General features: G+C 44.3%; 1 protein-coding gene across 6 annotated transcripts in view; it reads right to left on the bottom strand.

Moving 5' to 3' along the window:
* The window catches only part of Cdkal1 (CDKAL1 threonylcarbamoyladenosine tRNA methylthiotransferase), a 633,756-nt gene that overhangs the window by 205,533 nt on the left and 400,870 nt on the right, over positions 1-27,353 (bottom strand). For all 6 annotated transcript variants that reach the window (XR_013425476.1, XM_078020596.1, XM_078020592.1 and 3 more), the window contains one exon: positions 23,479-23,659. Coding sequence is in view for 5 of the 6 variants with exons in the window: in XM_078020596.1 (XP_077876722.1) it covers positions 23,479-23,659 (181 nt within the window). In the remaining variant the exon portion in view is untranslated. The remainder of the gene's footprint in view (positions 1-23,478; positions 23,660-27,353) is intronic.

Raw genomic sequence — 27,353 nt, 5'->3', positions numbered from 1 at the left:
AATCAGTCGTCACACTCATCGTCTCCCAGAGGCCAGCGCACTATTCCAGAACTACTTTCAATTTGTGATGCCCACCGAGAGCCGTCCCTCCCAGATTCTGCCGAAATTCCTGCCCTGTGTGTCCTGCTCTTGGATGGTCCTTCTGACCCCTTGGCTCAGGAGTCACTTAGCCCTCCTTCTCCCCTGCAGAGTGCTGCACAGTGGAGCTGCACCTTCCAGGGACTGGACGCAGCTCCCTTGGCTATGAAAGGCTGCTCTGGGAGCCTTGGGATGTGCTTTGAACAGATTACTTGCCGTCTAAGTTTTCATGAGCTGGCGATTCTCTCTCCCTCTCCTTTTACACACTTAGCTGATGTAACTATTCTTGGCTTATACTCCACGAATACTAACACTTCCCTTGGTAGAGGATTTGATATACCACACTGGGGAACATTTTATGTTTTCCAGAAAGGAAATGGTGCCAGAGAAGATAAAATAGGCAGCATATCAATATTTAATTTAGGAAGTGTCCCAAGGACTCGTCAGTCTTAGAAATGGTTGAGCTACTAGTTTAAGGTGGCAGATAGATAAGCAAGTTGCTTTGTGTGATCTTTGTGTGACCTTGGTGTGTGGGTTTGGCACCTCCATGTTCACAGCCAAGAACCACATGCCCCTACTCTTTCTGGTTTTGGTGCTGAAATGGAACCTGGGGCCTCACGTGTGTTAAGCACGTGCTCTACCAATGAGCTACGCCCCGGCCCTAACGCCTTCTATCATAATCGACTTTGCCTAAGTTCGGGAGGGAAGTACAAAGCGACTTGGAGTGGCCCAGAAGCAGCCAGCAGGGAAACAGTGCCCCCCAGCCCCGTTGTTACTGAAACAACTTGGTCATACACCAGTAGAGTTGGCTGTGAATCATAAAGGCGGTGTGTGTTCACCCGTAATCTGAAAGTCATTGAGGTTCAGGAAGAAACACCCTGAAATCCTGAGTGATTAACTATCCAGTGATACCCCTGCTCCTTCCACTTGCTCGGTGACGGTGGTTCCAAAGCCAATCCTGGCCTCTGTCCTGAATGGATGAGGATGAGGGGCAACCATCAGCTGTCGTTTTGGGGATCTGCCTTCAGCATGTTCTCCACTCAGGCCGGGGGTCCTGCAAGCTGGATTCTAGAGCAGGCCGAACAGACGGGGGCTTCTAGCCGCTCGGGAGTCACAGGGGCACAGCTGATCTCGGAGGCTCTGAGAGGAGCTCCCGCACCAAGTTCCCGCACTGCGGCCACTGGGAAGCTCACAGGTAACCAAGACCAGGCCACCGTTACCAGCGAGCCCACTTCCCATGCAGCAGCTGCCAGAGGGCTACACGGCAAGACCTGCTGAGCTTTGCCATCAGCAGTTTTAACTGAAACCCAAAGCTGAGCCAAAAATGGAATAATTGGGTATTTTCCTATTGCATCAGAGACATGTCTAAGTTACCTCCACCTTTCAGCCTGTTAAAACAAACACCAGAGTCATGCAACCACCTGTTCATTCTCCAAGTGTTTGAAAAGTAAACACATGAAACAAGTGCGGGGATGAACTTGAGCGACTGTGGCCAAAGTGCCGTGAGGGCCACAAACGTTTCTCCCAGAACTGGACCAGGTCCCTGGAGTCACCTTCATCACTGAGCCAAGGCACAGGCCACGGTGGGGAGAAGAGGTGAAAAGTGCATGCTGGGTGCTGCGGTCTCCGCGGCTGCGCCGGGTCCCAAAGAGAGACGTCAGTGTGCAAGTCTGGTAAAACCCGAGTATCCTGGGAGGCAGGACAGCCTCGCCTACAGGGACTGCACTTTACAAACTGCTTTTACTCCACTCCGAGGACCCAAGATGCTGATGAACCTGTTTCTTCTACTCACGAGTAATCCACCTTTCAGACAAAACCACACAAAACCAAAGGCCCCAAGGGAGCATTCTGAACAGCCCAGTGGCCAGATGACGTAAGCACTTCAATTTGACCAGAGGTATACACCAGAGCTCTGACCCAGAGGCGGCTCCGGATGAGATGAGAAGCTGCCGTTTGAACGTGAAGACACACAGTCAACTGAACTTGACCAACAGTCACATACTTGTTCTGGTTTCCCATACAAATGCAATCATTTCTGTGCCCTTTCTCTAGTTGCAGATTACATCTTTCTTAAATAAAATACTGCTATAAAGTAAAGCTATAATATGGCCATGGACTTCATTAAAAAAAAAAAAAGATTTTCAAATGGTGCAGCCCAAAGGCTGAGAGCTGATATATCTTCGGCATGTTGGAACAGCATTGGGGTGTTCAGCAAGCCTGCATCACCCTTCATGGTAAGAAGCCCAAGGAGGAGGCTTGGGTTTCAACACACTTATTAGTTCCGGTTCCCTTGCTGGCAAAGACAGTAAGAAGTGGCTAGCTGGTCAGCCGGCAGTTAGCAGCAGAAAGGTAAAGATTAGGAGCCAAGACAGCTGCAGATTGGATCCTGGGGTTCTGCCTGGTGTGCCTCTGTGCCACACAGGGCGCCCGACACACCGGGATAGTGATGGCCCTTGGGAACTAGGGAGCTGCCTTCTAAAGAAGTCTCAAGAGATATAGGGGTCAGGGCTCCAGGGTAAAGGCTGGGAGTCCAGGACTTCTGCGGCCCACAGTAGGGAGGCCATACCCTAAGGCATGGGGTGGAAATAGCTGGGAGGTCAAGAAAAGACAAAACTCACATGGCGACAGCCAGAAGGGCGCCGGTGAAGAACTGGTCAGGCCTGGGAGAGTGAAGGTGAGGACAGGGGCTTAGCAATAGGGGTACTGGAGTAGGGACAGGAAGTGAGGTGGCCCCAAACCCTTGCCAAGCAAGAAGACTTCAGGACCAAAGATGTGACCCATGCTGAGGGAGTTCCGAGTCTGCCCTGAGGTCTTCTTTCATACTTCCCGAACGGCAGGTTCCCGTGGTAGGATGTGGACATCCTGGGCCCATTAACTTCAGTCTGCAATGTGACAATAATTGGTTGGAGAAGAAAAATACTGTTGCCAACTGAACAGTTTCTTGATAAAAGTAAAACAAAACCCAACTGAGTCTACAGCTAGGTCATGCCAGGTGAGGTCACGCCAGGTGAGGGCTGTAAGGAAGCAGACTCACAGACACAGGGGACAAAGGGAAGGGGCGAGGCTGATTAAGGAGCTGGCCTGCAGACACAGAGGGATCACCTGTTATCTCACCTTGCCGTCCCAGCAAATTGGGAGGCAGAGGCAGGAGGATCTCAAGTTCAAGGCCAGCCTGGGTAAATCAGCAAGGTCCTACCTCACAGTACAAAATGAAAAGGGCTGGTGACGAAGCTCAGGGGTAAAGCACTGGTTCAACCCCCAGGGCTGAGTGCGGAGTGTGGCCAAGTGATGAGGACACATGAAGGGGCAGATGAACGGGCGATGAACAATCAGACTTGTATCTCCCAAAGAGCTTCCTAGTGGTGCTCGAGATGCAGACCACGTGGGAGGAGGCTGGAGACCAAGGACAGAGGCACCCGAGGCTATCGTGACTGTGCTGAAGGAAAAGATGGCCCAGAGGAGGAGGGCCAGGGAGAAGGTGGGCAGACTGAGAACTAGCCAAGAGGCGGGAGGGACCACAGTCGGCAACTAGTTACAGAACAAGAGGGAGAAGCAGAAGACAAGGTCGAGGTTACTGGATTGGCTCATGACAAGAATCTAGAATGAGAAGCAGGTCTGAGGACCTGGTTCAGTCTCAAAGACCATGAGGCTGCAGTGGCTGGAAAACAGGAGAGAGGAGGAGGAGTCGGATGTGAGGGCGGGTGCTCAGAGAGAGATGTGGCCACAGACCTGGGAGTCGTGAGCACCCGGGGTCATTTAAAGCAGGGCATGGGCGAGATGACAGGCATGGACAGAGCCAGGAGGAGGACACGGGTTGAAGTCCTTGGAAGCAATGGCTCTGGACCCTGGGCGAGGTGTCCACTCTGAACTTCCTGCACAAACTGAGGGAGGCTGGCGGCTCTCGGCCTTGCTGCAGGTTAGGTCACCAGGAAACCCTTAGAGCACACCGGAGTTCCTTCCTGGCCCCAGGCTCTGATTTCACTGGTTCTGTGGACGCTGGCAAGCTTGAGGGTATTTCCAACATGTGGAAATGAAGCCACCAGCCAGGATCATCTCTAAGGTGACTTCCAACTCTTTAACCTCTGAGCTGCTAGAGCACCCGCTGCCTTTCAGCTGCTGCGCTCTGCCTGCTGGAGCCTAGGGGCACGTCCAGCCTAGCCTCTCATGCCTGAAGCTCTGCCTTGACCTCTTCCTTGACTTAAAGATGCACTCCACACATGGGAATTCCTCTGCGGACACTGAGGCTTCGGCTGCAGGACAGGTTACTGCTATCTATCTAGTCCCTCAGCTGGTGAGTGCTTCTGTAAAATAAATGGAAAGCTACTTTAGCAAACCTGAACCTCTACTTTGTTATTCATGTACAGAACACCAGAACTGCCTTAAGAGCGCTCAATAATACCAGCACTCGATCTCAGTCTTACTATTCTATTGTGCTGTGCTGAGGGTGTCGCTAAGATGGTAATACTCAGTCAAGATCCAGGTCAAAGAGGGGGGGATTCATCAACTTTAAAACGATGAACCACAAAGTTTAGAGATCAATTGTAAAAATCAATAATGTGAAATATGGTTGTGATAAAACAAAACACACAGGGAAGCAGTCAAAGCCCACCACCCCACCTGCTGTCCCTCTACGCAGGGACTCAACCAGCCTTGCACCCAAGGAGCACTCCCCCCCCCCCCGCAGCCCCTCTGCTTTTTCCATAAGGCATATAAAATACTTCTTTGTTTTTCTTTGAGAAATAACCCTCTGTGACAGTAGGGAAATGGAAGAAAAACAAGCTTAGCCTCTAGTAAGACCAGCAAAGTAACCTAGGTGGCCATAGGCTTGGATGAGTCTTGAATTCCTCATCTCCACCCAGCTGCAGCGAACTCAGGGAACGGGGGACAGTGTAAGCCTTTCTTAGAGGACACCACATGGCCAGAGTCTAAGAGCACAGGTTAGAAAGTAGATGAGTCAATCTGTTCACCCAGCTGTGATGGTATTGGAAGACAGTGACCAGGCCCACGTGGGAGTGCACAGCTGACTGCAGAGCCCAGCAGCAGGTCTCAGCCTATGGTTTCTAAACCCACCTCAGTGGAAGGAAGGTGCCACCGTCAGCCCCTCAGGCTCACAGGGCCAGGGAGTGGGGTGGAGGCAGAGCAGGCGCCACTTCCCTGGTAGGTCCTGAAGGAGGCGGCAAGGAAGGCGAAGGCGAAATCGGCACTACCCCAGGGTACCTGATAAGATAACGCAGAAACAGCCACACTTTGTCCTGTCAAGCTCACCTTGTTTTCTAAAGAGAACAGTAATTTACAAGAAAGGGTCATTTTTCAGCAACAAGGGCACGGCAGGCACCGAAGGAGAGAAGGTACTAGTTGTTGCTAAAATGAGCAGCCATTATAAGCAACAGGACAGAAACAGGCTTCAACAGACTCAAATCCCTGCACAGCAAATGGACCAAGTCAGAGGGCACCAAGCAGCACACACTGCACAACGGCTCGTTCACATGGACCACGTCAGAGGGCACCAAGCAGCACACACTGCACAACGGCTCGTTCACACGTCCTTTGTAGGGCAACTTCTGGGCACCCAAGGTGGCATGCAAGACCGTGAGTTACCATAAATATCAATTCCATATCACTGACTTTCACGCTGCCCTCTAAATGACCACAACAGGAGGGCAAGCTTGAACCCTTATCTGGATTACTGTAGCAATGCTTTCTTTCCTGGACTACCTGAGCCCCACCTGAATCCAGCGTTGGCATATATGACCTATGAGTCAAACATTGCTGGCCTGCCCGGCTCCTTTTTTAAAATTTGGCCTTGGGAATGGAACCCAAGGGCACTTAACCACTCAGCTAAATTCTCAACCCTAAAAACAAGACAATTTTTTTTTTTTTTTTTTGTGAAATTTTGAGACAGGGTCTCACTAAGTCGCTGAGGCCTTCTTTGAATTCGTGATGCTCCTGCCTCAGCCTCCCGAGTTGCTGGGATTACAGGCCACCATGTCCAGCGGACCTCTCGTTTTACACACTGTCCAATTGTTTTTACAACTTATGTAAAGTTGCACTGGAACACAACCACGTTAGTTCCTCATGTTATATCTATGCTTTGGGGCTATACGGACCAGCAAAGGGGAAAACATTTAGTAGCCGGCTCTTTTCTAGACTTTGCCAATCTCAGCTCCACATTATTCTTTTGCATTCCTGCCTGCAAAATCACCTGGGAATTGGGATTTGAAAAATCTCCTGAGGTGAACGTAATGTGAAGCCAGGGTCAGAAACGTTGCTTGGGCCACCCCTTTACTGAGGCCAGAGTGAGTGTTTCTAGTGCACAGTCATCTAATGTCTTTAGGAACCTTCAAGGATTTCCTATTGTGCAAAGAATCAAGTTTCCAGTTAGCATTAAACCTTGTCCCACTTTTGCCACTGACACAGAGACAATGCCTTGCTCCTGACAGACCAGTGTCGTCCTGACTCCACATCTCACTAAGCCACTCCTTGGCCAAGAACCTCTCCACCACCGTCTCCACGTGGGTTCCTCCAAGCTGGATCCTCTACCCCAAGCACACTTTTTAACTACGGATTCCTGCAGCTTCTTAGCTGCTGTCACTGTGTTGACTCCTTGAGGAACGGCCCCTCCTCTGTACCCGTTCACTACGGTGTTCGCATGTGGGAGATGTCAGTGAATCACTTGCTGGCCACCCCTTCACCCCACATTTCAGGGTCACCTGCAGAGGCCTTCTACTTTCTCAATCTCTCAGCCCGGGGTACCCTTGCTACGAGACCTAAACTCATGACACAAAACCACTTTTAGTAACCTCGGCTTCCCTGTTTCTTTGTCTTCGTTCACGCTGCAGACTCCCACGCCCATGCGTTCTCCCAGTCCCCGATCCCTGTGTATGGACTGAGACCACCTGAGCACCACCTGATCACTGCCCTCCGCATTTATATTCAACTGGGTTTCTTTCTCTTCCTCCTATTCCCAGCCAGGGTTCTGCCTCATTCTCACGTGCTCCATCTAAAATCCATTCTGAGTTCCACAACGTAATCCATTAACTGGAAATCCCAGTCACACATCTCATTCCACACCTGCTGACCACACTGCAGACACTGTACCAGTGCGTACACCAGACGAGGCTGCTGGACTCAACAGAGATTAAGAACCTGAGGAATACCATCAATGGATGTCCTTAATCAGAAACCAGACACGTACTGAAATGTTTGCTGTGTTCCTCAAATTCTGGATATTAATATTCTGCTCACAAAGTGGCTATGGCAAAGAAAGACCTGTTCGTGGTTCTTAAATAGGTTACTAAATTAATTGCAAATTTTTACTGTGGATATAATTACTACTTTTAAAACTACAAATGGTTCTTTCAGGTGAGAACTGTAAAATACTCTGAATTTGAAACATGTTGCCACGGGATGTTGCTTTAATTCAATTTATACTGTAGCCATGAATTTATTGGCATGTTTACACTCTCAAACTTTTTTCTCCAAAAAAGTTCTACATAGGATAAGGGAATGACATCACTTGGTATCTTGTGCTTGAGGAAAAATATTAGGAGGGACACAAATTTTCAGTTTTTATTGTGGTTTACTTTACCTTAAATAATAAACCAACCAGTAACAGTTTGGAATGTTGTTACATGACTCATCATCTCTCCATGTAGTAGATGCTGGTTTTGTTTTTACAACATACCCAAGCACCTGAGAGTGTAAGAATAAATATTGTGTCCTACGAAGGTCCTCCCTTCCCTGTGCTTACTTTGAAGAAACTGTTTGATAAAGCAAAGAAAGAAAAGTTTAATCTAACTAAATTTTGTTTCCAACAATTTCAGTACTGGTTGAGTCCAAAAATCTGACATCCTTGGATTTCAGATTTCTGATTAGAGATATTCAGCAGTTAAAGTCTATAAAAAATATCCCAAACACTGAAAACCTTGAATCCTGGAATCCTGGTGCAAAGCATTTCAGGTGAGGGAATCCCAACCTGTGTTTCCCAGGTACAGCATTACCCAGGCTGGAAGAGGTTTCACTGTTACCTCTAGAGCATAAGACATGGCTCTAGTGTGTGGCATGTCTTCCCTGGCGACATTCAGGAGGGTTAACAGTGCTAGTGGTGAAACTCTAGGAGGGTTAATAGTGCTAGTGGCTCCTTCCTCAGACCCAACAGGCAGCTCGGGGCCACAAACGTGCCATCTGTGTACTATGTTGCTTTCATTTCTGACTTTAAGGTTCCATGTGATAAATTTTTTGAAATCAGGGAGGTAGGGGAGGTGATTTTAGCTTTTTTCCATTTGCTTAATAATGGTGTCTGATAGCTGTAAATTAAGTAAAGACTGTTTACAATTAAGCAAAAAGAAAACAAAAAAATGAAGTCAAGTTAGAGTTGTACCAAGGACAGAGAGTAACAGTTTGCAACTGGGTAAGATCAATGCATGTGGGTTTTACTAATCAGCCTCCTAGAGTTTTGTGCACTTCTAAATTGTTGCTAAAGATAATCTGACTTACAGAGAGTCGGTAATGTGTCCTTAGTGAATCCACCATTCAGGGATTGATCTAGGCGTGCAATACAGGGTTGCACAAACCCTATTAACACTCGCGCCTGGGACCAGCCTTCCAGAGGCGAATCCACACAGTGCCCAGGGGTAAGAAATGATGAAAAAAGAATAGAGAAAACGAAATTTCTGTGACCCACAGATAAGCTGCTATACAGCTCTAAAAACTGATCTAAACCAATGCATCTCCTTCGTGACCCTGAAAAGCCCCCGGGGTTACCCGCATTTGAGGAGAGCCTGGAAAATTGTTGTGTGCCAGTTATTGCTGCATCTCTGGATAAGCACGCAACTCGTTTTTATGATGATCCCGTGACTGGGACCTGGAAGGTCAGACGTGACAATGTGGGTTTGATAACTCTCCTACTTTCCACATCTAATTTAGCACCTACTGTAAAAAATCATTTCTATCAGCAATGCAACATCTCTGATATCGCCTCTGCCCAGCACACCAATAACAGGAGTCTGAAATTCATTTCAGGGGTGGCTGGGCTTTTTGACCTATCTTCTCCTCAAGTACTAAGTCAAAAATAGACTTATTTTTGTTCCATATATTAAACATACATATTTTCTTTTTATCTTTGGCCTTTATGACAAAGGAGTCTTTATTTGATAACCAGCAGACAATTTAATATACAGTTCTATCTGCCCCATTCTCTCATCTTTATGTCAATTCAGAAATCAGTCCATTCTATTTTATGTACAGCGAGAGGTCACCACGGAGATGGCCAGTGGGTGGAAATGTCTGAAGCTGGCTTTTCACAAAGTGGTATTTTCAGCCAGAGCAGGAAGAGTGCAGGTGTGTGTGTTGGGGGGAGGGTAGGGGAATGCAGGAGGGGGGCTAGGAAACAGGAGAGGCCACAGTGGGAAGAGAGAGGCTGAGCTCTCCCTGTAGCCTCGAAAAATCTCAGGTATGTACACAGCTCCTGTTAAAGACTGCTTCCTTGGGCTGGGCTGTGGCTCAGTGGTAGAGCACTTGCCCGGCAGGTTTGAAGTACTGAGTTCCATCTCAGCATCACAAAAATAAATAAAGGCACTGTGTCCACCTACAACTAAAACATATATTTTTAATATATTTATTTTTTAGTTGTAGTTGGACACAATACCTTTATTTTTATTTACTGTGGTGCTGAGGATTGAACCCAGGGCTTTGTAATGTGCTAGGTAAATGCTCTACCGCTGAGCTACAACCGCAACCCAAAATCATATTTTAAAAAAAAATGCTTCCTCGGAGACTAATCCACATTCATCTGAGTAAGGAAAAAGACGCTGGACCATGCAGGTTCCTACACTAAGTGCCAGGCTTGGCCATTTTCAGGGATGAAGAAATAGGCAGAAAATGATGCTCCCATAGCCACCCAGAACCCCGAGGTTGAAGCACTGCAGCACTCTCTCAGGCCCTCTCCTCTCTGAGGGAGTCTGCAGATTGTCAGGGGCTCAGCCCAGCCGTGGGTGCAGCCCCCAGCTCTGCCAGTCTCCCCACCTGGCCCCGCTCTCCCTTCCCAACATCTGCAAGGGAAGAGCTGAGGGGAGACACAGCCCTGCCACCCACTTCTTGGGTGTCACTTGCCTTCTGCTTTCTCACCGGGACAGGATTCTAAGATAGGTACGTGTGGTTTTCCTTAGAGACAAACGGCTTAAAATACAGACACGTTTAGGAGGAAAAACGATGTGTCTCTCAGCTCATGGCCTACCTGCGATGGTTTAAAGGAAGTGAACTTAAAGTGAGTACAATCAACGTCCAAGGCTGAACTTCTATTTCTCTTTCACACTTTGTTTCAATTGGTGCATTATAGCTGTATATACGGACTGGATCTGGGGTTACATATTTGTACGTGAACACAATATACAGCACAACAGTATTTGATCAATATTATTCCCCAGTGCTTCCTCCTCCCTCTCAAGCTCCCCCTCCCTTGTCCCTTTCCTCTATTGATCTCCCTTTGATCTTCATGCAACATCCACCCCCATCTTCCTTTTCCTGTTTCCTCTCTAGATTCTACATTGAGAGAAAACATGGGACCCTCAACCTACTGAGTTTGGCTTATTTTGCTTAATATGATGGTCTCAAGTTCCAACCATTTTCCTGAAAATGAAATAATTTCATTTTCCTTTATGGCTGAATAGATCTCCACTGTGTCTATCTACCACATTTTCTTTATCCATTCATCCACTGATGGACAGCTAGGCTGGATCCCAGTGAATCGTGCTGCTGTAACCATGGAAATGCATGCGTCACTGCCGCGAGATGGCTTCAATGCTTCAGGGCAAGTACTGAGGAGTGGTGTGCCTAGACTTCTCTGACCTCCATACTGACTTCCATGGGGGTTGAACAGTCCCCCCAACAGTGTAAAGGGATCCCATTTCTCCATCCTCCCAGCATTATTACTTTCTTGATGACTGCCATTGTGACTGGAGTGAGAAGAAATCTCAGCATTGTTTTGATTTGTATTTCCCATTTTGTTAATGATGTTGACCATTCTTTTATGTATTTGTTGGCCATTTGTGTTTCTTCTTTTGAGATGTGTCTATATAACTCATTTTTTCATTTATTAATTGGGCTATTTGCTTTTTTAGCTTCAAGTTTTTTGAGCTCTTTATATATTCTAGATATTAATCCTCTGTCAGAAGAGCAGCTAGAAAGGTTTTCTCCCTTTCTGTAGGATTTTTATTCATATTCCTAATTGTTTTCTTTGCTGTGCAGAAGTTTTTTAATTTGATGCTACCTCATTTATTAACTCTTGACATTATTTCTCGAATTTTAAGGGTTCTGTTGAAAAATACATTGCCTACACCTAAGAGCAGGAGAGTTAACCCTATATTTTCTCCTAGGAGTTGCACAGTTTCTGGTCTAATTCTGAAGTCTTGGGTTCAATTTAAATTGATTTTTGTGCAGGATGAGAGATAAGGGTCCATCTAATTCTACAAATGGATAACCAGTTGTTTCAAGGCTATCTTTTCTCAAAGTCTTTGGTGCCTTTGTTGAGGATCAGATGATTACAGATATGTGGTATGTTTCTGTGTATTCTGTACCATACAGTATGTGTCTGTGTTTATTTTTATGCCAGTACCATGCAGTTTAGTTAGGTATTATGATGCCTCCAGCAATGATTTTTTGGCTTAAGATTGCTTCAGGAATTCTGGGTATTTTATTCTTCCAAATGAAGTTTAGGATGGATTTTTCCTTAGGTCTGTGAAAAAATTTAATAGGTATTTTGATGTGGATTGCTTTGAATCAATGGATTGCTTTTGGTAGTATGACCAATTTAACAACATTAACTCTGCCTGTCCATAAACATGGGAAGTCCGTCCATCTTCTGACTTCAATTTCTTTCTTCAGGGTTCTATAGTTTTCATCACAGAGGTCTTTCACCTTTTTCATTGGATTTATTCCTAGGGTTTTTTTTTTTTCTTTCCTTTTGAGGCTACTGTTAATGGAATTGTTTCCCAAATTTCTCAGCAGGTTTGGTCTGGCACACAGGAAAGCTATTGATGTTTGTATGTTGATTTTGCAACCGGCTACTTTGCCAAATTTGTACATTAGCTCTAGCAGTCTTTTGGTGGAGTTTTTGTGTCTTACAGGTATAGGATCATACCTTCTGCAAACAGTGATCATTTGACTTCTTCCTTTCCTTATCCCTTTAATTTCCTTCTCTTGCCTAACTGCTCTGGCAACAGTTTCTAGGACTCTATGAAACAGTAGCAGTGAGAATGAACATACTTGTTTTTTTTCCAGATTTTAAAGAAAATGCTTTCAGCTTTCCCCACTTACTATGAGGCTGAGTTTGGGTTTCATACGTAAACAGTGTTGAGGTAGGTTCCTTGTACCTGTAGCTTCTTCAGTGTTTTTATCATGAATGGGTGCTGCATTTGGTCAAAAGCCTTCTTGTCATCTATTGCAATTACCATGTGGTTTTCATCCTTAATTCTGTTAAGGTGACAAGTCACACTTACTGATTTGTGTACATTAAGCCATTCTTGCACCTCTGGAGTAAACCAAATCGGCTGTTGTGTACAGCCTCTTTATTATGTTGTTGAACATGACTTGCTGATACTATATTAAGGATTTCTGCATTACTAAGTTCATCAGGATATGTCTGTAGTTCTCTTTCCTTGACGAGTCCTTACCTGGTTTTGGTGTGAGTGTGATACTGGCTTCATAGTATGAAGTTGGAAGTATTCCATCCCTTTCTATATCATTTAATACTTTGCGGAGTATTTGCAAAGTTCCTCCTTAACGGTTTGGTAGAATTCAGCTGAGAATCTATTGGGTCCTGGGGTTTTCATTTTGAAAGACTTTTTATTACTGCTTGTACCTCATTGCTAGTTACTGGTCTGTTAGGTTTTCTATGTCCTCTTGATTCAGTTTTGGCAGCTCATATCTGTCTGGAAATGTGTCCATTTCTTCTAGGTTTCCCAGAAGTTGGGTATGTTTTTTCAAAATAGTCCCTAATGATCTGCTGGATTTCTGAGATATCTTAGTTGATTTCTCCTTTTTTATCTCTAATTATATTAATTTGGTAGGAGTCTCTTTTTCTTTTGGCTGGTTTGGAAAAAGACTCATCAATCTTTATCTTTTCAAAGAACCAACTTTGTTTCATTGATTTTTTTGGGGGGAGTGGGGTAGGGTACTAGGGATTGAGGCACTCGACCACTAAGCAACACCCCCAGCCCTATTTTGTATTTTATTTACAGACAGGGTCTCACCGAGTTGCTGAGGCTGGCTTTGAACCTGCGATCCTCCTGTCTCAGCCTCCTGAACCCCTGGGGTTACAGGCATGTGCCCCTGCATCTGGCATCATTCTTTTTTGTTTTTTTTGTTTGTTTGTTTTGTTTTTACTTTTCAACTTCATTGATTTCTGCTCTGATTTTAATTATTTCTCTCCTTTTACAGTTTTTGGAATTTGTCTTTTCACAGGCCTTCAGATGCATTATCAGGTTGTTAATTTGGATCTTTCTGATTTTCCTGCGTAGGCACTCATGAGCTATATACTTTTCTCTGAGCTCTGCCTTCACAGTGTCCCAGAGGTTCTGGAATATTAGGTATATTATACCACTATTCTCACTTGGGACTAAGAATTTTTAAATTTCTCCTTTGATTTCATCTATCAAGCACTCATCATTCAAAGGAGCATTGTCTAATCTCCCTGTGCTCATATAGTATCTGTATGGTTTGTGTTGATTTCTAATCTCATTCCATCGTGATCTGATAAGATGCAAAGAATTAGATACTATCTTTTGCATTTGCTAGGAGTTGCTTTGTGGAAAGGCCAGACTTTTGTGGCATCTCTGTAGAGGCTTTATATTTTCAAATTGTTCATCACTATATTTTCAGGATAAGATTCACTCGTTCACTCAAAGATTTGTAAATTCTGCTCCATCCGTTTTATCGGTAATTTAGTGTCCTTACCTTCATCCAGAGTCTGAATCTATTGGCTTCCTCGATCAGTGAGAGCCACTGCCCACCAGTAACTTCTTCACCGACCTTTTTATTTCTATGAAATGTCGGAGGTTCTTTGTCAATCTTTGCCTAGTGGTGGGGAGCTGTATGTTCTTTTTACTTCTTTTTCTTATTCAATCCCAGCATCCTCCAAGGTCTTTATCTTCACATGCACCTACATTAGTCCATTTTCCATTACTATCATGTAATGCCCGAGGCTGGGTAATTTGTAATGACAGTTCTAGGGCATGGTGCTGGTATCAGCTCCTCCCTGGTGAGGCCCTCATGGAGGATGTGACCACAATGGTGTGAACACACATGTGAGAGGGAGAGATCACACTGTGAGACAGAGAGCCAAGCACAGAGGGCTTCCGCTGGGCTCCGCTCCCCTCCCCCGCCTCCCAGGGAGGGCGAGTGACTCTGGGTCTCCACTGAGCTACAAGACAAAATTGCCATAAGAGCAAAATGTCTTGAAAGTCAATATCATTTGGTCATATTATTATTTTGAAATTCTGATATAAATATTTACTGTCTATAACATCAAGGAACAATAGTCAGAAAAAAGGAGTCTCCATCATTTCACTTAGTGGCTATGCAAACGAGCTTCTCTGGGCCTCAGCTGACTGGTCTGCAGAGCACAAGGATGAGGCACTGGGATGTGGTGGAAGGCGACCAGGAGACAAGCAGGGAGAGGCTCAGAGCTCGCTGCTGCTGACACTGGCAACTTTCAAGCTCTTCTCATGGTTCCCTGAAGACACTTTATTATGACAACCAAAATGAAGAATCAGGTCCGACTCCTGGATTCTAAGGTCTCGGATGGAAGACGGTCCAGCGCAGTTTACCCTCCTCACTGCCTGCCTGCTCACACTTGATGAGTCTGTCCTTGATTATGAAATGCACATGATCCCAAGGGGCAAGAGTGAGCCAAGAGTCGCACGTTAGGATGCCGGTATATCCTGTTGACCTGAATACACGTTTGGCCTTAGCTCTAATACCTGGAGCTATACTACTTTTAAGTCCCTGGGAAGATTATAAATAGAAAGATGTTCAACAAACCACAGTTATCACAGAAAAAATATAAGAACAAAAAATAAGATATAGCACTGTAAGATTCTTTAATTTTGGAACATACTCCAGAAAGTCTACTCACTTCTCAAGTTGCTATTAAGGTAATAAAAATGAGTTCAAATTGAATATTATAATTTTAATAAATCAAGTTCATAAAAAGGCATAAAAGAATTATGTAGATCCTTGCAATATTTTTGAAACTTGTATAAACCATGTAATCACTGCTAGAAAAAAGTTAGATTGAAATACAATAAAAATGAGTTTTCAAAGCATAGAATTTACATTCTCTATATTTAATATAAATCCCCTCTTTCTCAACCCTAATATTCACCACTACACGGCATCTTAGGAAAAAAAATTATAACCACCAATCTTCTTACTCTTTGGCAATTAGAAATTCATAAGAAGGATAGAAATAAATGCCAAAAGGAAAGCCAAAAAGCAAACATTTATAATAAGCTGGTTGAGTATTTCTTCTATGGGTTTTGTTGGTTGGTTTGAGCGACTTTCCCCGAGCTCACGCAGCACAGATGAGGCTGCCACACTGCACTCCAGGTCCTCAGAGTGCACCGACTCTATGCTGGACGGCTCAGGACAACTGAAGTGCTGGTTCCCACGGCCAGCCATGAGTCCCCAAACAGGGCCATCACTGACTTCTTCTTGAAAAGGCTTATGATTAACGAAAGACCCATAGGAAAAAGCTCTCCATATCAAACAAAAATCTATTTCCCCCCTTATCTTTACCATCCTGAACAAAAACCAACCCAGGAACAAGAGGCTCCATCCTGGGTTAAGTCTACACCCGCTAAGTAAACAGGCTGGCTCTGGTCTGACTGCTGGAAGATGTCGATTCTCTTGATAATAGAATTCAGTTCATCTATGTCACATCAGAACTGAAGAAAATGTTGGGCAGGGAGTCAAGAAGTCAGGTCACAGCACAGAGAATCAGGGGAACAGTGAGGAAACACAGAGAAGGTCCGGATTCTGACAGAGCATCCCACTGAGAGGAACCAGGAGCAGGCTGTTAATTACAGTCTCCTGTGGGCATAAAAATGCACAGCAGGCTCCTGGTGGCACTCGACTGGGCAGGCCCCATGGCCCTAGTCCTGCAGTGTCCACCCTGGGGAGCCCTTCCTCCTTAGAAACAGCACTGTCCTCTCATCACAGTGCCAGGACTCTGCTTCAGTCTGCTCTGCACTGACCACATTTGCTAACCTAATACTTCAGGTGCAAGATGGCGGACAATCAAAGGGGGATATTGAACAGCCAAGGACGGAGCCCAGCCGGCAGGAGCAAGCTTCAGCAAAAATACAGCTAAGGCTAGCACCCTGTGCATGGCTGAGGTTTAACAATAATTTCTGTTATTTCCACATTCTTCAAAGTTCCAGACATTCTCACCTCCATTTCTTTAGTTTTTGAATGTAAGAGCAGATAAAAGGATAAAAGGGAAGCATTTGACTTAAGGGTGCAACAGAAAGAAAGAAAGAAAGAAAAGAAAGGGAGGGAGAGAAAAGGTCTAACCAGAGCTTCAGCTTTTCAAATGTTCTTCAATCTGCATGGTTTTCTGCAGGTGCGACCCCTGACCCACCCATAGACACACAGTTAGTAAACTTACCTTGTGGGGCTTAGAACAGCAAAAACACAAAGAAAGATGGAGAGAGTTTAAGGAAAGAGCCAATGCTGAGACTGCCCAGGGAAAGCAGCTTGGAAAGGGAGAAAACAAAGTGAGAGTCAAAGGGAGTCGACCGAAGGGGCGAATTGGGTGTGCGTGGGGGGCTTCTGCTTCAAAGGCCTGGTCTGGAAGCAATCTCAGGACCCTCAGGAGCAAGGCTGGGGCGAAGGCTTGGTCTGTGCCTGGGCTTCTCCATTTCAGGCACTGCCCACCAGCCCTGTAAGATGCCCTTGCCTCCCATGTCTGCTCTGAGGGTCTGGGGTACACAAAAAGCCAGTGAAGGGACCTTCTGTTCAGTGACTTAATATTCCCATAGAACACACAACAGCATTGCTGATGAGCCCACAGACAAATGCTATGTGACTTTCCCAGCAAGCGCCCCCAAAAAGATTCTGCTTCAAGAAAAGGACAAGACAATCCGCACATCTAAGAAAGGACTGCTGTTCAAACTGCACAAAGAACTCCTAAACCGATCAGTAAGGGAACACAGATGTGCAAGGGACATGAACAGACACCTCGTCTAAGAAAAAATACACAGGACAAGTCCAGGTACGGAAGACAACGCAGCATCAGCGGATCCCACATTACCATCAACGTGCGGGTGCAGCTCAGCGAGAGGGAGCAAGCCCTGCTGGATTCCCAGTGCAGAAAACACTGGCCCAAAATAAGAAGTGAGCTGCACACCATCCCCACAACTACAAGGGCCCACACCAGAACACCAAGAGCGGAATGTCGCGGAGGATGTGAAGAAACAGAAGCGGTGCTCCAATGAAGTGAGCTGCCAAGCCAGGAAAAGCCACGCAGGAGGATCACAGCCATTTGACTAAGTGCCAGAAACCAGTCTGAGAGCCACACACTGCTTGTTCCCAAACATGGAAGTTAGGAAAAGGTGAAACCAGGCCGACAGTAAAAGGGCCAGTGGCTGTCCAGGGTCAGCGGAGGAGGATGACCATGCAGAACAGAGGATTGTCAGAGCAAAGGAAGTGCAGGAGCTAAGCAACTCGGAGAGATCCTGTCTCTAGATAAAATACAAATAAGGTCTGGGTGTGGCTCGGTGGTTGAGTGCCCCTGGGTTCAATTCCCAGTACCTACCACCCCTCAAAAAAGTAAATTAACTAAAATTAGGAATTCTATATGTGCGTTTGACAGCAGACCAAAGCAAATGAAGAAAGGATTAGTGAATCAGAATAGCACTTCACAAATTTTAATGATGAAATAATTAAATAATTAACTTAATTATTCAATTAATCTTTAATTAAAGATTATGAGGGATGGGGCTGGGGATGCAGCTCAGTTGGTAGAGTGGTTGCCTTGCATGAACAAGGCCCTGGGTTCAATCTCCAACACCACAAAAAAAAAAAAAAAAAAAGAGATTACGAGTGAGCAGGTACAGGACAGGACAGGGCGCGAGAGTCTGAGTTTCTAGCTGTTTCCTATAGTTTGGATTTTGAACACACCCAAAGGCCCAGGAGTGGAAAGGTTGCTTCTCAGCTTGTGATGTTACTGGGAGGTGGGGGCAAAAAGTAGTTAGGTCATTGGGAGTGATGCCCTGAAGGGGACCTGGGGACCCCCATCCCCCTCTTCCTCTCTTGCCTCCTGGCTGTCAGGAGGTGAACGGCCTCCTGTGCCACACAGTCCCACCATGGGAAAAGTGCAGCCACAGCCTGAAACCGGAGGGGCCAACTGAGCATGAGCAAGAACATCAGAAACCACGAGCCAATATAAACCTCCCACCTTTATAAGTTGATTAGCTCAGGTATTTTGTCACAGTGACAGAAAGCTGCGTCACACACAGCCTCCTGGGAGGTAACTGGGGCTGGTCCTCAGGGTCCATGATGCTGTTGCCCTGAGGGCTCTGCTTGGATTCTGAAGTGACTAGCAGGGAACAAGAAAACATCCAGATAAATACAAAGAACAAGTGTGCAGAGTATGGGAGAAGACCTACCAGACATTGAGGGGCGAAAATATCAACATGCACAACTAAAATCCCAGGGGAGACATGGGAGAAAATGAAGCAGGGAAAAAACCTCTGGGGAGGATGGTCGAGGTTTCCAGACCTCGTGAGAGCGCCCAAGGAGAGTCCTCCCAAGTGAGATGCGCTTGAGCAGCAGGCCACGCAGGGAGGGGCCGTCTCCGGGGGACCTGTGGGGGCAGCTTCCATCTCACAGAAACCCAGGGAGACCCTCAGAGTTCTTGAGAGATTACTTCAGAAAACACACACAAGAAAATAAAAGTGCAAACACGGATTAAAGGGGGCGGAGGCTGGGATCGAGCTGGGATGAGCGCATGCCCAGCGCAGGTGAGCCCCGGGTTCCAGGCCCGGCCCTGCAAAACCCACACAGCACAGAGCCCAACAGGAAGAGAGGCTGCTGGACCCTGATATTCACGGCAGGTCAGGCTGACAAATCACCCCACTGCAAACACGCACTTCCCTTCATAAAACCGGAAGGCCCTCTCCAGAGGGCAGGCCAGAGTCGGAGGGCAGACCGATGTCAAATTCACAGTCCCACGTGGGGTATGTGGGGACGGATCTAGGGGTGAAAGGGATGAGGGAATTTGGAGGGCAACTTAGAATTCAGCTTATCCCAACAGGCAACTCTACAAATATTGAAGGAAGAAATAAACCAGTTCTGTGCAGAGTCTTCTAGAAAAATGGAGAAGAGAAAATATTTCCCAAGTCGTTTGATGAGGCCAATGTTACTCTGATATCAAAATCAAGAAGAGATTACAAGGAAACTACAGATCAATCCCTTCCATGGACAAAAGTGCAAAAGTCTTCATAAAAATATTTCCAAACTCTCAGAAAACTAGGACGAGAAAGGAACTTCTCTAACCCCACACCCGCCACAGCTGACTTTTACTCTCAGTGCTGAAACGCCCTGCCCTCAGGTTGGAGGAAGATGAAGAGGGTCAGTTCCATCTGCGAGCACGCTGGCCATTTTGGCCAACACAATAAAAACAAGGAATAAAAATTCCAAGGATTGGAAAGGATAAAATAATACTATAACCATCAGATGACATAACAGCATACATAGAATCTAAAAATCCAGAAAACAATTAGAATTAAGTTAACAACACAAATAAAAGGTAAATACTTTTAAATCAGTCCAATTCTAAATGACAAACATGAAAATAAACGCTTTTAATAATATCCAAGAGAACTAATAACTTTCACCGATTTATGAGACTTGTGTGCAGATGACTCTAACACATGACTGACACAAGCTGGGGAAGATCAAAATCGATGGAGAGAGATTCTCATTCAGAAACAGAAAGCCTGATATGCCCATGGTAAGTGCTCTCAAAATGCTCCACAGGATCATCATCTTAATTAAAAGTCCACAGAATTTTCAGTAAAATTTGACAAATTTAGAAAAGCAGAGGAACAAGAATAAGTACAATAATTTTCAAGAAAAGTTGAGGGGCTGGGGATGTAGCTCAGTTGGTAGAGTGCTTGCCTCGCTTGCACAGGGCCTTGGTTTCGATCCCCAGCATCGCACACACACCACACACACACAGACACATACACAAAAGTTGCGACATTTACGTTGCACTACCAAGACCTATGATGAAGTTATCGTGATCCACTTTGTGAGCTGACGGAAAGATTAACAGAGACTGACGTTCCCAGACAGACCCTGACCTGCACAGACACTCAATTCACTATAAAGGTGACCAAGCAGAGAAGCGAGGAAAGAATGAAATTTTTCAATAAATGACGCTGGCTCAGGTGGAAGTCCTCCCGGGAAGGCACCACGACCAAGTCCCGGACCCCTCCTAGTGCACCTGCTGCCACAGAGGAGTGAGCTCCAGGAGGCCACAGGTCCAAGGGTGGAAGCTTTCCAGAACAGTCCAAGGGAGGGTCTCTATGACGCCGTGGAGAAGGACACACAGAACGCAGACGGCAGGACACTAACAAGACCGGAGTGAGTGGCACCAGGCTCAGATGAGGAATGTCGCTCTCAGAGCCCCAGGAGGAGGCGCGGACAGGGCCGCAGGGTGCGGGAATCTAGAGTGGCTCCCATGTCACATACAACTCCTGTGAACTGGGTGGGGACAAATCCAACCGCTAGGCACGCAGGTGAGCGGGCAAAAGACCCAAACTGCACCTCAGGGGAAGGTACCCAAGTGGCTAGTGCACCTGTGCCCCATACCACAGCTACAGGGGAACGTACAGCCGAGGGGATGCCACCACGTGTGGACACCGAAACAGCGCTGTCAAGCGCTGTCGTGTACATGGAGCCTTTTTTTTTTTTTTTAATGCCTTGCAATGGGGACTGTAAAGTCACTCAACTACTTGAGAAATTTATTTGTCAAAATAAAGTCAATCCATTACATTTCCCATGACTCAGCAATTACACTCCTTGCTAAACACACAAAAAACCTTCTCATCCAAGTGAGTAAAAGCAAGAATGTTGCCAACTGTATCAGTGACATTATTATTAACATGCTGAAAATATCTACTTCCATTTTAATAAGACGGATAATTCATGCTGTTTGCAATGGAACACTATTTGCCCATGAAAATGGTTCAGTTACAGCTACATTTAAAAATAGCCTAGATTCAGAAACCTAATATTTAGGGAAAAAAAGTCAAATTCAAATACTGATAAATTCTTCCATTTACATCAAGTTTAAGAACAGTTCAAACTAATTTACAGTGTTAGAATGATGGCATGTGCTTCCTCTGGGGATGGAAGAGGAGAAAAATCCATTTACAGCACGATGGGACCCTCTGCCAGGCTAGTACAGTTCCTGTGCGTGCGTGTGTGCGTGCGTGTGTGTGTGTGAATGGGGATGTACCTAAGCATTCACCTTATGACAACACCACTACAGACGCTGCGGGTGATTTAAGGCAGGAGGACCACAGGTTCAAGGCCAGCCTGGGCAATGCAGTGAGACACCGTCTCCAATGTACAGAGGGTAGAGCACCCTGAGCTCCATCCCAGTACTACAGGAAGGAGGGAAGGAAGAGGAAGAAAGAAAACCACGTGGCCTATTTACCAGATATTGTCCTACCCCCCATCCACAAAAACCTCTGGAAATGAATTAAAAATTGAGAAGGGCTATGGTTTGGTTTAGTAGTGGAAATACATTTATTTTTTGGTACTGATAGAACTGAGGGGCACCTGACCACTGAGCCACATTCCCAGTCCTATTTGGTATTTTGTCTCCGAGTCACTTAGCACCTCACTTTTGCTGAGGCTGCTTTGAACTTGCTATCCTCCTGCCTCGGCCTCTCGAGCCACTGGGATTACAGGCATGTACCACAATACCCCACTCATATTTTTTTTTTGATATTCATATGTGACATAACAGAGAAAAACGATAACAACTCTAGGTTATTCCCTCTTCTATTATTTATGAAAGCATTGTGATAAGAATGCATAATTTTTTAAGTTACTAGAAACAATGGAAAATTTCCAGTGTGAAAAATTCTACATCCTTTTCAGTTCAAAAATATTCTACATTCTTTTAAGGTTTACATTACACTTACCCGTTTTTAGCCAATGAATCCAGAACTTAAATATTTGTTTCGAGACCATTAATCTCTGAGCCTTCTGAGAAATGGATTTATTGGATCTCAAACTTTTTCACACTTACCTTGAGTCCTATAATTCTACCGTATCTATGAATGTGAAGGGAGGAAAGTAAACTGAGGTTTGCTGTGAATGCCACATACATGGGACAGGTGGACGGCCAGACAGATGAGCAGCAGCACATCTATTTCATGGAGAGGTAGGAAAACCATGGGGCTTGTAATGAATTATGAAAAGAGTCTTTTAAGTAGCAGGGAAATACAAAATCTTACTTGCTCACAGATGTGTGTGTGTGTGTGTGTGCGTGTGTGCGTGTGTGTCTGTGTGTGTGCGCACGTGTCTGTCTGTGTGTGTCTGTGTGTGTGTGCGCGCGTGTCTGTCTGTGTGTGTACGTGTCTGTGTGTGTGTGTGTGCGTGCGTGTGTGTGCGTGTGTGTGCATGTGTGTCTGTGTACGTGTGTGTCTGTGTGTGTCTGTGTGTGTGTGTCTGTGTGTGTGTCTGTGTGTGTGTGTGTCTGTGTGTGTGCGTGTGTGTGTCTGTGTGTGTGCTTGTGTGTGTGTGTGTGCCTGTGTGTGTGCCTGTGTGTGTGTCTGTGTGTGTGTGCGTGCCTGTGTGTGTGTGCCTGTGTGTGTGTGTGTGTGCGTGTCTGTGTGCATGTCTGTGTGTGTGTGTCTGTGTGTGTCTGTGTCTGTGTGCGTGTGTGTCTGTGTCTGTGTGTGTGCGCGTGTGTGTGTGTGTGTGCGCGTGTGTGCGTGTGTTAAGGGGATGAACCTGGGGCCTGCTAGGCTATGCAACTCATGCTCTCACACACAGATATCCAAATATTTAAACGCTGCCTAATTTTGAAACATCCAACTATCTCACACATGCAGGCAGATACTGCATAATAGTTAATTTTTTTTTTCAGGATGATATTTAAGCCTCTCTCCTCAAACGAAGAAAAAGGTGATATTTAGCCATCTTTAGTCACCGAAGGTCATTTGACTCTTCTGTGGTTCTTCCCCCTACCCTCTGCCCGATTCCAACTTGGGATTCTCAATTGAAACTCAAGGGTTAACCCCATGAGCCAGGGCCCTTGGGTGGGCAAGACAGATGCACTGCATTGGCACCAACTAATGCCTTAAGAGAAAACTATCTTACCACTTGTGCTGGCACCTGCTCCAGTTTTGCAGCAGGAGTTCCGGGTCTTGGGTAAAACTGGTTAATAAAGAGGCTTGGAAATTTGTACTCTTCAACCAGCTTCACCGTTTCTTGAAAATCCTCATCTGTTTCTCCAGGAAAACCACAGATGATATCTGTAGCAATAGTTATTCCAGGAACTCTAGAAAATAACAAGGCAAGAGAGTAAGAGGTTGACACGGCAAGCCCTAATTATTCCATTTCTCTGACAGGTTAAAAAAAACACAACATTATTCTTCACATTTTATGAAAAGGAAATTTGCAAATAAGTTTTAAAAGTCCTAAATATTAAAATGTTGAGGCCAATCTCAAATTTGGGATCTTCCTGCCATGAGAGTCCAGGGGAACAAAGGCTTGTGTACACACCTGACTACAGTTCTACCAATAAAGGAAACAACCACTGGTTGCCATGGAACACTTGAGGAAGTTGTTCAGATTTTAAAAATCGGCGCAGAGTTTAGGACTGAGAATGTAACCTCAGATTATCGGAGAGACGTGCTGTGGTTGGTCTTCCTTAGCTTCACTTTGGTCCATGCACATGGAACTGGGTACTTTTCCAAAGAGGGTAGCAGGAAAAAGACCATGAGGCCCCACACAGTTCTTACAGGTGCTCCACAATCCTCTCTTTGTAGACTTTCAGGTTACAAACTTTCAATGTTTTACAATTTCATGATTTTAGGTCTCTAAACTTTCACACAAGGTAAGGCCCAGCAGAATCATTCTTTCAGTCTAGGAAACTATCTTATTTAATTTCTTCTGCAATTTTTCTTTCCTAAGGACTCCACATTTTTTAATGTTGAGATTTTAGGATTGGTCCTCAGTTTGTTCTTATTTTTCATGTTTTAGCTACTGTTCTATTTTCTGGAAGATTTACTTAAGCAACTCTTTCAACTATAACTGAAAAAAAAAAAAAAAGCACTGACTCACTCCAGCAGTCAGTCCCTCTGTCCTCCAGGTGCTGGTCCTGGGTCTCCCTCATGGTCTGAGACATCCTATGAGAGGACAGTGACTTCTGCTCTCCCTTCATTTATAAGGGCAAAGCACTAAGAGCTTTCTATCCCAGAGTGACTGGGTAGCAGGCTGCCTTTGTCTTTCACAGGCCCAATGGGAGGGTCTCGGGGTCATTTCTCTGTGGGCCAGTTTCTCCAAAGTATGCTACAAAGTCCTCTCGTACTTCAACAGTGACAACTTAGCATTAAACTTTTGAATAAAAAACGTATTAAAAGAATTAAAAAATTTAATATTATTCTGAATCCATGAACAAGAAGAAAAAAACATTTCAAATCACACAATAAAAACCCATATCAGATTTCCTATCATATAAATATAATTCTATAGAGATGATTTCAACAGTTTGGGGGGCAGAAGAGAGAATAGGGATGTTTCAGGGAGGAAAGTCAAATCACTAAGTTCTTCATACAGGCACCATCATAAGAACAACAGTTTTCCACACTTTGCACACTCAAAAAAGCATGAGAAATTTATTTAGGAAATATTTCACTTCTGATTTCTGCTTTGTCTCATCTAGCTATTAATTTGGCCAAACTTTAATTAGTAAGACAAATTCCAAAGACTAGAACTTTTCTCTGTAGCAATAGAAAATTTTTTAAAATTTTACTGATATAAATGCATTTTTCTTCTTTAAAGGGCAATTATCAAAACTGCATTTTAAAAAAAGCATAAAATCATATGCTTTCTACAGTAAGGTGCAATAAAAAGCCTACTTCTCTGGACTAACTGAAGCATGTGGAACAGGAAAGTTACATAAATAATATTCAATTAGCCAGACTTCCACTTGCCTTTTAACTATACCTAATCAAAAGAAATTCACAACTAAGAATAGAAGTAACAGATCACAGCAGATAATGACAGAGAAGCCAGTCTCCCCTGGGAAATTAGAAGAAAAAGAATGCGAGTGAAAGACTGCAGAGACAGAGACAATTGGTCATTGTCCCAGCCTATGAATTGGAATGAACTTGGCAACAGGGCACAGGGTATTCCCGCAGGAAAGCCCCATCCTGAGTCCTGATTTCCTCTGTCCTCCTTGATCCTGCCCAGCCGAGCTGGTAGCATTAAGCAACACCTGCTGACTTTGGCCCTGGGGCCTAGAGGAGTCATGTTAACAGAGGGGATGTTCTGCTCACCCAGGTATTTGATAACTGACACAAAAAGTGGGCCAATGACTCAGGAAGAGAGGGGTTGGCATGATTTAGTGACTTATTCTAGTCAATATTTTAGAGCAGAAGCAGTTTAATTGGTTTCAAAGTACATAAGAACAGAAGTTAATTTTATTTTTTAGATTTATATCAGCAAGGTTTTATTTAAAAAGAAAACACATGGCAGTAAAACAAAAACAAATCCCCCCTAAAACAAACGCAAGGCCTAGCGTCCCATCCACTAAACAAGATAAGCTAATTTCTTAGACCATGTTTTGAAAGTGAAGGCTACACATTAGCGTGAGATGAGGCTCATCTATCTAGACATTAATTTTATATATGCAAATGATGCTACTTACACTCTTGAAAATCATTTGGCCCCTCAGGAACGCAAATCTCATACTGCTAATTTACGTAAGAAATAATTCTCCTATGTATGGGAAAATCACAGAAATTTGAAGTGGAGCAAATTCTAACAATATCACATGATTTAAGTAGCAAAGAAGAAATCATAAGGAGTGTAAAACAGAATATTAATCCAAATATGCAAGATGCTAATTCTGGATAAACACTGTGTTTAAGATGCTATGAATTTTCAAAACAGTCAAATTTTTAAAATTATCATTTCCACAAATTTACTGAAGCTATGAGTGCACTGTATGAGATCATTAGTTTATGTTTTAAATTTTTTTAAAACTTTCTATATTCATGTTTTCATAGTAGTTTCAGAGAATAATTCTGAAAGATAGAGATAAAAATGTTCAATTAGTTTAAGTAACAGGGAAATTTTGACCCATTCTTTTTCTATCTTACATTATACTGGCAAAATTGGTTTGTTAAATAACTTGGAATGGAATAAGAAAGATTACAATTATGCACCTGACCTTATTGGAAGTAGTGATATGCTCAGTTAGGAAAATCTATCAGGAACACATAAAGGGAGGACATACTATTTGCAAGCTCTAGGCTGGTACTGAAAAATCCTTAAATGTTTCAAGAGTTTATTATTTTGCCTAGAATAAAAATACGTAAATGTACACACTTTGAACACCTAAAATACTACTTAAAAGGTATTTTAATTCATCTCAAGACTTCCATTTTACTGGCAAAAACATGAAAAAGGCGATGCTATTTTAAATCAATAAATTATGAGCTCTGAATTCCATGTGAAAAAAGTAGGACCAATGCAAAGCTACTTATCTCCAAAGCCAGAGATCAGAGCCATCAAAATTATTAGGCATAACTAAAACATAATTAAAAGACATCTTTTTGAGTCCTGCCAAGATTTATTTCAGGACAATTATTCAAAACTTTTCATAAAAGTAAACTAGAGGTAGACAGGGAACACAATATCTTGAACTGAGTAGAGTTGGAAACATATCTAAATATGTGGTATGCAGTTAATGTACTTCTTAGAAATTCATAGAACTGGTAGAAAGGTATAGTCAATAATTTAAGGTATAGTCAATAATCTAAGCTTTTGTCTCAAGAAGCTAATAAAGAGGAGCAAACCTAACTCCAGGTAAAACAGAGATGAAAAAATAAAGGTAAGAGAAGAAATCAATGAAAACAGCAGGGAAAAAAAAATCAATAAAAGCAAAAGTTGTATTTGTGTAAAGAAAACTTCAATAACTTACTAAGGTACTAGCTGAGCTGAGAAGGAGGATCACACAGATGACC

Source organism: Ictidomys tridecemlineatus, chromosome 8, assembly GCF_052094955.1.
Source record: "Ictidomys tridecemlineatus isolate mIctTri1 chromosome 8, mIctTri1.hap1, whole genome shotgun sequence".
Taxonomy (NCBI): domain Eukaryota; kingdom Metazoa; phylum Chordata; class Mammalia; order Rodentia; family Sciuridae; genus Ictidomys; species Ictidomys tridecemlineatus.
This window is presented reverse-complemented; position numbering and strand designations above follow the sequence as displayed.